Raw genomic sequence first — 14,389 nt, 5'->3', positions numbered from 1 at the left:
CCAATCGTCTGTAAAGAATTTGCGTTAGTATTTTTGCAGCCGTGGCTTATTAAACTGATAGTCCGCTAATTTTCACATCTGAAGCGCGAGATAAGCCATTGCAAATGTAGAACGCAGGTACATATGTAATCTGTGTAACCCCCGATATGTTGAATGCAAGCAAGGAGGAGTCCATCCATTGCGCTGTACAGGAGCCGGATGGCTGTTTGTGGGATGGTGCTCCATGCTTGTTGCACTTGGTCGATCGGTACAGGGACAGCTAAGGCTGTTTGAGGAAGACGCTGGAGTCAAATATGTGCTCGATTGGAGACAGATCTGGTGATCGAGCAGCCCAAGGCAAAATGTCGACACACTGTAGAGCATGTTGGGTTACAGAAACGGTTTGTGGACGAGCGTTATCCTGTTGGAAGAGACCCCCTGGGATAGGTCGAATCACCAGACTGGTGTACAAATTTGCAGTCAGGGCGTGTGCGATATCCTCGAGAGTGCTGCTGCTGTCATACGAAATCGCTCTCCAGTCCTTGACTCCAGTGTAGGTCCAGTGTGTCCAGCACGCAGACAGGTTGGTTACGGGCCCCCAACTGGCCTCCTTCTAGCCAACACACTGCCATCACTGGCACCGACCCCGAACCGGCATTCGTCAGAAAACACAACGGGCCTCCACCCTGCCCTCCGCTGGGCTCTCCCTTGACACCACTGAAGTAAATGGTGGTGGTTTGGGGTCGACGGAATATACACTACAGAGCGTGTGGTGCGGGGCTGTCCTTGAAGTAACCTATTTGTAACTGTTCGTTATGTCACTGTGGTGCCAATTGTTGGTTTGATTTCTGCTGCAGATACAGTACGGTGCACCGGACCCATACGCCAAAAACGACGGTCTTCCCTCTCGGTAGTGCAACGTGGCCGTCTGGGGCCCGGTCTTCTTGCGAGTGTGCATTCTCGTGACCACCTCTGCCAGCAGTCATATACATCGGCTATATTCCTCCAAGTGTTTCCGCAGTATCGCAGAAGTAACATCCAGCTTCTTGTACCCTCATTACAGGGTCTCGCTCAAACGCAGTGAAGTTTTGATAATGGCGTCTTTGTCCCCTTAAAGGCATTCTTGACTAACATCAACTCACTACGTTCAATCTCCAAGGTAACTAGCGCTCACGACCGTTACAGTGCGTATTTAAAGCAAACCTGATTTGCATCCTCATAGTGGCTCCACCAGCCTTACACTTATGCGACTGGCGCGAAATGTGAATATATATGATCTTTCAGATGTAGAAACACGCCTATCAACTGTTGTTTATGTTGTACAACTCCTTCTTGGTGTTGTGATTTGTTTTTCCGTCAGTGAGCAGAAATTTAAGTAAAATTTTTTTTCCTCACTGTTTCCTTTGACTTCAGTGAATCTGTAGTACAGCGTAAAACGATTTCTTAGGTCAACCATTCCAAAAGTATTCTTTCTAATATACTTCTATAACGGGAAGCTTTGGTGACTATTTATGAGTAAAATGGAATTGATTGGCGACTCCATGGAGTGTCCTGTGCACCACGACCAGATAATGGGTATACTTGGAAGGAGAGACAGCATTGGTCGTATTTTTTTGTTTTATTAACCGCAAAATCGATTTTCGGTCACTTAGTGACCATCTTCAGTGCTGTAATATACAATTTAAATTGGTAGGCACTGGTGTCAACAAGCCTAGAGCTCTAAGCTTGTTGACACCAGTGCCTACCAATTTAAATTGTATATTACAGCACTGAAGATGGTCACTAAGTGACCGAAAATCGATTTTGCGGTTAATAAAACAAAAAAATACGACCAATGCTGTCTCTCCTTCCAAGTAAAATGGAATTGTTTTACCATATTCACCATTTCGATTTGATTTCCTTTCATTCATCGTAGTTACAGATAAAATTATTGTGCATAAGGTCCACCAGTTATCTAGATCAAGCATATATGAACTTACAAGAGTTGTCAGTCAATACACATACGAAAAATATGCAGGAATTTTAAAACAAGACATAGAGAACAAGCCAGAGCTCTAAAAAGTAACAACCATCGTAGCACTTTTCTAACCACTAATGGCCCACAACTGTCCCCCAACTAAAACAAAAACCGATTTAAAAATACAAAAATCCAGCCTTAGCATATATGGTAAACTTACAATAAAAGAGAACCTCCACATGCAGAAGGTATCAGTGGAGGGAAGACAGATTATAAACGACTACACGACACTATGCAAAGGCACACTGTTCAATACATTAAAGGAACTCACACACACACACACACACACACACACACACACAGAGAGAGAGAGAGAGAGAGAGAGAGAGAGAGAGAGAGAGAGAGAGAGAGAGTAATCAAAATTTGCCCCCCAAACAAACTTTTTCAGTTAATGCTTTGTTGTTGTCTTTTTTCATTTGTGTTCTGTTTTTGGGATAGTGGCAATGGTAGTGCTCTTAAGAACTATTTTCGAAGTTTATAATGACTGTAAAACTTACCTGGAACTGCCTCAACCCCACTTTGTGACCGCGATGCAACAGCTACGAGTGCTGTACTGGAACTGTACTGGAACTCCAGTACAGCACTCATGGCTGCCGCATCACAGTCGCGAAGTGTGGCTGAGGCAGTTCCAGATAAGTTTTACAGTCTGACGATAATTTATAGCTTTGTAGCTTTTGCTTGACGATGTCCACTATGGACAAACGGTAGCTACTGTTATTCTGAAGAACGTTGGGTTATCCCAACTGAAACCTAGGTAAATTTATAGGTAAACGGTGCAACTGAGGCCGTTAATTATTAAAATTAAAAAACTTATATTTATACAGTTGCTGACAGGGCCGCGAAATGTTGAAGATATTTAGGAGGAAAGTTAATAAGATCTGCTTCCCAAAGCACCCCACTCGCTGCTCTTCGCCTCGGCAACACTACAAGCAGCAACACGAACCCAAGTCACTGGAGAATCGCGAGATGTCTCAGTGGTGGAGGTTTCTCTACTTGGATTGAAATGCACTCATCTTAAAGCTTGCTGGATCCGGTTTACGACGAGGTCGTACACCTTCGTGACCACAGCCCTCCCATCCAGCAGTCCATGTGTGCCACCAGCAGTCCTGGTGTGTTCTCGCACTGCACGGACCTGGCTCCTCCTGAGTCTCCAACCGAACTCGCCCACTCACGCGACCCAGAAAAACAATGACGTCGCCCCAAAGATAGGGCAACAGTTACTACACATCGATAATCGCTGCTGCTGCCACGAGCGGACACGCAACGCTTGCGAAACCGAGTGGCACCAGTCAACATCAGAAGATGACAAAGAGCTGCAACCGTGCCAACTAAACGATTCCGTCTGGCCTCCAACAGAGGGAGGAAACCTACAAAGAGCACCAACGCGAGCCGCAGCTTGGCTCATATGTGACAATACAATAATAAATAACAAACTACATTTATCAAGCGTCTCATACAAAATGGGACTTAACTGGTATAGTTGGTTGGGTGTACTGATGTCCTAAATCTAATACAGTGAAACGTAAATAACTTCGCTGTCTCTTGGCTGTGTATAATATTGGAACTATGATTGCAGTTACGCAAACACTGCGTTAGTGGCCCTAGTAGTCAGTAAACAGCGATTACTAAGTTGCGAGGCAGTCTTTTTACTACAGCACTGTACTGCGCTGACTGCTGTTACTGGACAGAACTATGTGACTGGTGGTACTGCTGTGTTGGTGTCTGCGACACATTGTACCGCACTTTGCTACCTGTCAGCTGAACGATTTCCATGTCCGCCAGTACGAGGCCGAGAGCTGTACACACTATTGACGCACGAATATGAAGCGCTGGAGAATGTGGCAGAGAAGCAAGAAGAGGTTCGAGTTTGTCAGCGCCCTCTGGTGGCTGCTGCACAGAGCTGAGAGATTCTACGCCAGTAGTTGCGGCTTTGTTGTGGTGGCGGCCTTCCGCAGTATCCTCGGTACACGACATGGAGTTAACGACAGCCTATGCGTGGGCTGGTAATTTTCCTGCCTGTCTGCTGCCATCTATGAACAACGGCGCGAGATGACACAGAAGGGTTGCAGGGAGTCCATTACTTGTTCTCAGGTGGCAAGCGCGGATGAGAAATGCTTACGATGTGCTTAACGGAGAACACTGCTGTGCTCCCTTGTAGTACACAGAAGTGGTCGATGTGCCCTCACATTCCAGTGCAGCCCAACATCGGGCCATCCCAATGCCACATAGATCTGTACATCGTACGATCCTATCAGCTGGCCAAATGGAAACCCACAATGACGCCCTTCGAACTCCCTCAGAAGGTTGTTCAAGGGACTGATACACTGTCTGACAAAAAAAGTGAAGCATCAACAAGTGGTGGAGGAAACAAAATTGAGCTTAACAGACTGAGACAGTATGTAATGTTTTAAATGCAAACCACTCTCACCTGGGCAGAAGGCCTTACACGCCAGGAATGGCAATAAATTAAGAATTGTTTAAAACTCGCTGCAACTTACAAATTAGTTACTGAAATATTAAAGGCAAGTGACCACAATCACGGCTGAAGGCCTTAAACGCCAGGAACGGCAATAATATAAAAATTTAGAAACCTGCTGTAAAACAGCAAATACAATAGCAAAGCTTAATTAAAAAATAAGAAGCAACTGACGACCCTGTCTGTAATGACGCTGTCTCACATGAGTGCATCACATCTCCATGTCCTTCACAGTGATCACTCAGCATATGGTGCTGTTCACGTCCCTTATGTATCCTACCGGGCCCGGTAAGGAAGCTAAACACCAAAACTGGTGGCCGTGCTAACTGTGATAGGTAACTGGAACTCTAATACGAGGGGTATTCCGAAAGTAAGGACCGATCGGTCACGAAATGTAAACAGCAGTGAAAATGAAAAGTGTTTTATTTGCAATACTTAGCGACACGTTCCAGCAACGTCTCTTAATAGTCACTACTCGGTCCGAGACATTTTTCGTAGCATTGTACCAATTTTCCGTTGCCCTTGTCGTAGAAGGCAGCCGCTTGCACTTTTCGCCGATTCTCTATGGTGATACGCAGTTTGCTGTCTGTGCCAAAACGTTGACTTCATAGCCAGCAGTTCACGTCAGCAGAGAGGAAAATCAGAGGGAGCAAAATCTGGGCTGTATGGAGGGCGATCGAACGAACACTGTCCATATAAAACGCTGCAGCGACGTCCTCATTGCGCCTGCTGAGCGCGGCCGAGGATTGTCACGAAGAAGGAAATGCATGACAGTTATGTTGTGTGGGCTGCATCAAATCAGGCGAAATCTCTCACGGACACTCATACTTCGCGGGAGACACTGTTTCCTAGGCATCTTTGCGTGATCACTGTGCGATCAGAACTGAAAAGACAGACGTGACGTGATCTAGTGGCATACTAGAGACACCGCCCAACACATCTTTATCCTTTTGAATGCATTATTGGAGTGAACAGTGGTCAAAGTATTACAAATATTTACTATCAAAAACAGTCTTGATCACAGTTTATTTATTACGGTGACCAGTTTTGATCACTACTGTGGTCATCTGCAGACCAATGAGTAAGGACCTCCTTCTGTTGGAGAATCACTACAGCAGAAGGAAGTCTTTCTCATTGTTCTGAAGACGACCACAGTAGCGGTCGAAACCAGTCGCCGTAATAAATAAATTGTGATCAAGACTGTTTTTGATAGTAAACATCTTTATCCGATTTTCACTGTGGTTCCCATTTCGCGAACGATCGGACGTTACTTTCGGAATACGCCTCGTCATTGACATACTCGACTGTAGTGTGTTCGTGCACGAAGCTAGATTGGTATCCGACCATGTCATTGTGAGTGCTTTATTGTTTTGGCCAGGCAGTGAATTATCACCTTTCCCTAGATCCACCAGTGTCAGCAGACGACATATTTCGTGGCAACGTCAGCCTCGACTGGCTTGCTTCTCCTGCTATGTGTTTCGTAGCTCCAACCGTCCCTCGTCTGCCCCTACAGGTGCTGAGGGGGAACAGCAACACCTACCTGGCGGTGCGGCAGCAGCTGGAGCTGCCGTTCGTGGCGAGCCGCGTGCGCTTCATGCCCTACTCCCAGCACACCAGGACCGTGTGCATGCGGGTCGAGCTCTACGGCTGTCCCTGGACGCGTGAGTACACACTCATCTCATCTGCTCCTGGTCTCGCTGCAGTGCGTACGAATAAGCTGAAGCCAGAAACCCTATGCTTTCCATAGTGATAAAGTAGCCGCACTGTTCATTAGAGATGGGGGATCCGCTCCTGAACTGATTCATAGAGTTGAATCTATCAAAGAAGTGAACAATCATGATTCAGAAAAAAAGAATGGTAGCTCCAAACGTTTCCCACAGCAGAGAGAGAGAGAGTCGGAGCATATCAGCGGGGCCTCTGATGGTCAGAGCACACTAAACGCCACACAACACAGCCAGCGCCGGCCTCTGCCCTGCTTCTGCCTTGGCTGCCTGCATTGTGCAGTGCCCCATTGGATTTTGTGTTTCACATATGCCGTGCCGTCTCAGTGCTTCCTCTGCCGCGTGCAGTGTCTGGCGCAGCTGAACTTGGCATCGCACTCCGTCGGCGGTCGTTTCAGTCGCACGTCCTGCCCTCTGGGCAGTTGATGCGAGCAACAGGACAGAGAGCCTCCTAGCGGAGAACATAAGAACTACTTGCAACAACCTGCTCGCAAGAGAACGGACGATTTGTCTCGGAGCAGGTGACTGGTGGCCATTCACCGCTCCCCCCACCCTCGGAACTCATCCGCTCAACGCTCATCCCACCGTTCTCGACTCTAGCCAGAGCGTTGAGCAAAGCAACTCAGGTGTCACTCTGGTCTCTGCGGTCTTAGCTCACGCAGTAATACAACTCGCGGCTCGACCTGCTTGACTCAGCGCCTATGCATCGGAGTTCGTCTCTACTGGATATTGTTCTTCGTAGTAATACCGCTATGTATATTACATTATTATGTTATGTATACATCATTTGTTTTTATTTTATTTTTATTTGTTTAAACTGATTAGATTAGGTTCCTGACGACTCCTCTTACTGGATTTTTATTATGGACACTCGAATTTACGCTTTAATTACGAGCGAACCGATAAACGTATCGCAAAATGTGATACACCAATATTTTCCTTGTTTTCTTCGGCGTAAGGCTATATGCAGAACTTTAGTCTTACAGTCAAATTTATATATATATATTTTTCTTATTCTGGTACGGATTTTGCGATTTTAGGCATTTTCAGAAGGAAACGTTTACTTTAAAAATATATGGCTTGCGATGTATTTGTACAAGGTTAATGAAATTTTAATGCATTATAGCCAAGTATATTGTTAATGTAAATCTCAACTTACAACATTTTCCGATCACCCAAAAAACCACGATAGTGCAAAATAAATCAATAATCAAAAACTTTATCATATTGTGGAAATTTCAATAAACAATACAAAATTCTTACTCATTATCTGTGTTACTTCAAAATAGGATCAAATAAGATCAAAATACAGGTATAGTACTGGAATAAACCAAATTTAAAGGACAATGTGCCTTCCATTTATTTTCTATTGTGAATGAGTGGTGAGTCATGAAAAAGAGCTAGTTCATTTCAGGGAGTGAACAGTTCTGATCCGATCTCTGAAAAGAACAGTTTTGCCCATCTCTATGACGGTGTGCTATTAGAGGTGAAGTCGAGCACCGCCGACAATATTTCCTCCAGAGTTGTGATCTTAAGCTTTCCAAGCGAATCAGCTGTTTGTGCTGCTCTCGGGTGTCCATTCGGTGCAGTTGTGTACGAAGCACGATATTTCGACAGAGTATGTTGGCTCTGAGACACCAGTGAACAACGGGCTCCTTTAGTTCTCAGTAAAGCGTGGGCCCCAGCCCTCAATCAACCGAAGCTACGGCGGCCGAAGGTGGTTCCCGCATCCGACGAGGGCGGCAGAAGCGCTCAGGTACCAGAGTTCGCGCCCACCACTTCGCGATCGTGAACCCCCGCTGCCCCAGCCGACGCAGCGAGAGAAGGAGTAGCGTGCGATGAGATTGTGAGGAAAACGCGATGTAGCTGAGAAGCTCGTTCTAAATGCCGCACCTGAAGATGATGCAAGATGCGCTGTCGAAATATCCTGTTTGCCGGCCGCGGTGGCCGTGCGGTTCTAGGAGCTTCAGTCTGGAACCGCGTGATCACTACGGTCGCAGGTTCGAATCCTGCCTTGGGCATGGATGTGTGTGATGTCCTTAGGTTAGTTAGGTTTAAGTAGTTCTAAGTTCTAGGGGACTGATGACCTAAGATGTTAAGTCCCATAATTCTCAGAGCCATTTGAACCATTTTTTGAAATATCGTGTTTCGTAAGCGACTACATCCGGCTGTACTCGAGAGCGATACAAACTGGATTTCGGAGGATGTTCGGGAATATTACCTGAATCTTTTTGTGCAGTGAATCCTTAGTCTACGCTGACTGGTTACAGAGTAACTGCATTTAGTCTGATTTCTAACTTCCGTTTATCTTCGTACCTCCATAGTAGTGCAAATTTAGAAGATATTCGCCGTGTGTTGTTTGAAATTGTTGCATTCACTGACGCTACTTGCTGTTGACAACCGTGAGGCCAATCTTCTCTCCGTTCTCACGCGTACATTCAGCGATGCTCTGTTCTGTCTCAGGTTTGCTTTTTTGATAGTGTTAGTCGTGCGTTAACAGTGATTCACGCCGGTATTGAGATTTATATTGATGAAGAGTTGATGAATTTGTACCTCATTTTACAGGTTCAGTGAATTCAGCTGAAGAGCGACACAACTGGACTGTGCTGAAGTCCACCCCTCCCTCCCCCCCCCCCCCCCCACCCTAACAAGGCTACTCACATCGTAGCACTTTGTTTGGTTCGAGAGTTGTTGCACTACTCTGTGTTTCACCTCGTTTATTTTTACAGTGATCTTCATTTATTCAAAAAAAAATGGTTCAAATGGCTCTGAGCACTATGAGACTCAACTGCTGATGTCTTTAGTCCCCTAGAACTTAGAACTAGTTAAACCGAACTAACCTAAGGACATCACACACATCCATGCCCGAGGCAGGAGTCGTACCTGCGACCGTAGCGGTCTTCATTTATTCGCTTGTATCTTCACAGAAACCAAGGTAACTGGAGTAACAACCTGAATAAATTGTAACTATTATTTATTCTGTAACGAGGCTCCGTAGATGATGAGCCCATTATATCAAAAATAATCAGGCAATGTCCATCAGCATCGGCCGACATTTTGTTGGTGGAGTCCGAGTTGACCCTGAATGTGATGATGTAACGAAGTATGTGGGCCCCCAATGTGCAGATTTCTAGACTGCTCTGTTGTAGATGACGGTCGTTCCTGTGGAAAGTCAGCATCGACCAAGTAACACAGCTAGCTTAACGGGATCTCATTAAATCAACGTTTATTTTCGTTGATTGCTACTCCACGGAGTGTTCTGTGCACGACCAAACAGTGGATAGAATTGGAAGGAAAATCAGCATAAACTATGTGATCGCTCTAAGCTTATGGTTATACCTTGATACCAGTGCCTACCAATTTTAATTGTATATTACAGCACTGAGGATGGTCACTAAGTGACCGAAAATCGGATTTTGCTGACAATAAAACAACAAAATACGGCCAATGCTGATTTTTCCTTCCAGTTTATTTTTCCTTTTTTTACTGCAAAAGTCCGTAGAACACTAAAGGGAGAGGGGGTATTCTTACATTGCTATTAAACTATCGTAAGTATTACTACTCAGGTTATGCATTAGTTAATTAGAACTATTACATCTCAAATCGTATGTTACATACCAACTTAAGTACAAAATTTTCTGTTTAACACCATACTGCAACCGTAAATTTTACGAGGGTTTGGTAACCTGGGATTAATATTCGACTCAGCACCTGTTCGTTCTTTTACCTAAAGAAGTCGGACCTGATTCGATCACTAGGGCTCTGTTGAGATAGACTGAAAGAAAACAAGTTCTTTTTCTAAATGAGCTCGAATAAAATTACTTCCAAGTCTTAAAAAGAGTAATTTTCTACTCGCAAAAAAAAGGACGAAATGCAGTCTTTCTCGGTAGCTTTGCTTGTTGGTTTGTCTGCATCAGATTTTTTATGCGAGCGTGGTGAAACTCTCCTCCCTCTTCTTTTACTTTACGATAGTCCTTAGTGAGGGACCCTGTACCTGAGGATTGGCAAATTTATTTTCGTATTTAACTTTGCCGCCAGATGTCATTCCTGTCGCCGCAGTTACCTGAGGGAGCAAAGTAGTGTGGTCCTCCTGCCTGTGAGTTGTGTACACTTTGTTACGTCTGTAATTGCGTGGCAGTTTTTCCAAAACTATGCCGCAACGTGTTTATTAATTCAATGTGAAAATCCGCGTAGTAAATTAAATCAAGTCTCTGACGTTGCATGAAATCTCAAACCAATAGTAACAAATGCCAGTCATTAAAATTCTGATTATCTCTGTCCCCTTTCCTTTTGGTACGGTGGTAGATTCTTGTAGTGTGCTGGAGCTTGGGGCTTTACCTGGTTAGCAAAAGGTGAGAGTCGTGAGAGGTACTGCACGGGTTGCAAGAAACGTTTTTCGCTGAAAGTGGAAAAGTGCTGTGTTAGCCTCTGCAGGGGGTGACAGGTGAAGGCGATCCAGCTCGTTACAAAGTTTTATTGTGCGTGACGGGCAAAGAATGCCTTTTAGCAAGAATAAGATCTGGAGAGCAGGAAAAAGTCATGATGATGCTAGTGTGGGATCGAGTTGTTAGTCCCGAAGGAGGCGGGCTGAAACTTTTGTTCAAAATTTAGTAATTACGAACAACTTAAGTTGGAAGGAACACACAGAAAATGTTGTGGGGACGGCTACACAAGGACTGCGTTTTATTGGCAGGACACTTAGAAAATGTAACAGACCTACTAAGGAGACTGCCTACGCTACGCTTGTCCGTCCTCTTTTAGAATACTGCTGCGCGGTGTCGGATCCTTACCAGGACTGACATAGTACACCGGAAAAGTTCAAAGAATGGCAGCACGTTTTGTATTATAGCGAAATATGGGAGAGAGTGTCACAGAAATGATACAGGATTTGGGCTGGACATCATTAAAAGAAAGGTGTTGTTCGTAGCGACGGAATCTTCTCACGAAATTCCAATCACCAAGTTTCTCCTCCGAATGCGGAAATATTTTGTTGACACCGACCTACATAGGAAGGAACGATCACCACGATAAAATTAGGGAAATCAGAGCTCGTAAAATGAACAAAGTACGCCTTAAGGATTTGAAGAAAATTATTTTTTTGTTCTTTTATTAGTAAAATTTCCCTTTCTTAATACGGTAATTATTATAAAACAATCTCTGTTGGATTGGTGGTTGTCAGTTTACTTGTAATAACGTATTACCAGCCATAGTACAAATTGACCAAATTTCATATTTCTAACCACATTCGTTTAGAAAATGATGACACATGAAAAAGTAAAAGAAATGTACTTTGAGAAAATTCAATTTAAAGTTGAGTATTGCTATTTTAGTACAGTTATTGATGAGAATTACTTACCACTAATATTTTCCTGCATCATACAGAGCATCATCTCAATCATACTGATCTTCTTTTTTTTCTTTTCGTCCCTCTTTCTTTTATGTCTAGCTTCTTTTGTGTATTTTAAATGATCAATTTCTGCTTTGCGGATTCTCTCTTTCCCCATTCACACCAAGTATTTTGCGTTATTTCCACTAGATTTTAATGCCAAATACTTCCAAAACATCCACTTTTCTTGTTCCACCGTCACTGAAGCATAAAATCGCATCATGAACACCAAATTTAAGGGTTGTAATTTGAACAAGTACTGTTTTCGGTAACCAGGTCCAAATGACAGACTTCACAGATTCATTATACTTCGCATTTTTTCAATGAAGACATTTCCTCAACAAAGTATCTTCACAAAAATCATGAATATTGATTTAACTTCATTCATTACTGCTGCAGGTAAAGGATGTTTCTAGTCATATATTGAAATTGTCCTGTAGTTCCACAAAGTGTCACGATCATTTGGGCAAAGATTACTATTTGTGGAAAGCTTCTGGAGAAAGATAGCCCATACAGCTTTTTCCATGTTTTTTTTAAATTTCCAAAATTCATTTCTTCTTATGGCCAAGCCATAATTTTCTCAGGCGACCTTTACCACTTGTATTTTTCCCATCTTCCAGTACTATTGTTGACTTTTCTTTTAGTAGTCTTCTCAACCTGGATCCCATTCTCTTCTGAACATGCGCAATGCATTCTAATTTAGAAATTGTGACATTAGGACCACATGGTTGTTATACACATAGCCAGTAATAATCTTTGCTATCACCGTCCCCTGAATACTGCGTGTATCTGACACCTGTGTTTGCTACAGAACGATTAAAAAACCTGAGAACTCCTGCTACTTCTATCCCACTACCTGGACCAGTATAATTCGTCTGACAGTTATGTTCATTCTCTTTCTCAGTTTCACTACCACAAGATTTACGGTACTTGCTTAAAATCTCTATATCAACTACCTCGCCTGTATCAAAATATGTAGCTGTCATGACGTCACTTAGTAAAGTGTGGCCACGTTTCTGCCAGCTGCCATCAAAACATGCACAAATATCATTACTTTCACTGTCATCACTTTCCTTGAGTGCTTGTTCAGCTGCTTCCTTCATTGAGATGTTACAAACTTCAGCAACAGCTCTTCCAATAATTTTATTGTAAGTCATAAATTTTTGAGGTGGATTTGGGATGTCAACTAATCCACATAAGAATTTTCCTGCCTCCATTCCTTTACCAATAGATCTGAGACCATAAACTAGCCTTATGTTACTATCATACAGATGAAGATTTATAATGTCATTGTTGTAGCATCTGCACCTCATTTTGTACTATTCAAACCCAGGTTTGACACAATCTCTTTGCGAAGTCACTGATTCTCTCCCAAGGATACGTCACGTCGACATATTCTGCACACATTATTTTTGGAAATGAAATCACAGAGTATGCTAAGGTTCCCCACAATATTTGTAAACGAGAGTTCATCTCCTCAAGCTGACTGGGGGAAATTCCATAAAGACATTGCAGTCTGTTCCTTGACGGGCTGATTGTCTTTACGTCTAAAATTGTTGGTTCCTTTGACTCACTAACCTCATTTATCTATACCTATTTATTTCCTCTGAATTTTAATTTAGGTGAGAAATTCTTTATTCGCGGCGTTTTTATGAAAACGTGCTAAACCGGAGAAAATATAAATTAATACTTATTTCACTCTCAACAGACTTCACTAAGTACAACCAATGGCGCTCGAAAATAATAACAAACACGATCGGAACGATGAGTATCGATAGCAGATACAGGGTAGGAAACCTTTACACGATAAAACGGTGGAAGCAGGAATTAACGTACAAGGAACAAAAGAAACCTGTGCATTATCTCTGCATGGTGCAAAAAAGGAGGCATGGCATTTAAATGCCAGATTGCACAGAGCGTCAGGGAAACCATCATAGCTCACGAAGAAACTGTCGTACTTATATGAAACCAAAAGTTTTGCGCAGGAGATAGCTAGCGTTTCAAATACGCACAAATATAAAAATCGATTTTTTGAGCCCGTTTGCCTTCTGTCCCTCTTTAACGTGCATCAAGATTTCTTGTTGCTCATGTAACTCTTACAGCCGGCTAGGTGCACCGACGACGTGATTAGGGGAGAGTACTGGTGTTTGTTCATTAGTATCCCAATCTTTTTTTTAGCTCATTAACTGACTGAGAAATCATTGGTCTGATTCGCGAACACAGTTTCTATATAGTTGTTATCACTTATCCACCCACCCCTGTCAAGTCTATCACGCATGTTTTCAGTCCCCCGTTCCCGCGATGATTCTTGACTCAGTGCATAAAGTATTTTTCACGTCTTTTAGCAATAAATCGGCTTGTTAGAGTGATCCTTAGTTTATTTCCTAGTAGATGGGTCCTATATGAGTGCGGTACCCATATTTATGCTTATCTGGGACACACGCGGTAATTTGGTTAGACAAGCCGTTTTCTGTTGCGGAACTTTGTTTCCATTTCATTTGTATGATTTTAAGCGGGCGCCGTGTATCTCTGCGGGTCACTCTGGAGGGATCCTGTAGCATCAGGTAGATGTGCTGAATGCTCAACCGAGACCTCAGAGTGTGGTCGTTTTTACTGTTAGTGCATAGTGTTTTCTGAGGAGAGAAAAGGGGAAGAGCCCAGCATTTGCCTGACTAGCGTGGAAAACTGCCTGAAGATCACACTCGTGTCCCCTGGCCACCAGCTAAGGTCGTCGATCCGCTGTGTGGACCTGATCTGGATTTGGTTCAAAAAATGGCTCTGAGCACTATGGGACTTAACTTCTGTGGTCA

The 14,389-nt window shown here is 43.5% G+C and overlaps 1 protein-coding gene across 1 annotated transcript in view; it reads left to right on the top strand.

Moving 5' to 3' along the window:
- LOC124613855 (epithelial discoidin domain-containing receptor 1-like) overlaps positions 1 to 14,389 on the top strand; it is a 616,622-nt gene that overhangs the window by 311,801 nt on the left and 290,432 nt on the right. The window contains 1 exon segment of the mRNA XM_047142580.1: positions 5,986 to 6,133. Coding sequence (XP_046998536.1) covers positions 5,986 to 6,133 — 148 coding nt within the window.

This window comes from Schistocerca americana, chromosome 4 (genome assembly GCF_021461395.2).
Source record: "Schistocerca americana isolate TAMUIC-IGC-003095 chromosome 4, iqSchAmer2.1, whole genome shotgun sequence".
In the NCBI taxonomy this organism is placed as follows: Eukaryota; Metazoa; Arthropoda; class Insecta; order Orthoptera; family Acrididae; genus Schistocerca; species Schistocerca americana.
This window is presented reverse-complemented; position numbering and strand designations above follow the sequence as displayed.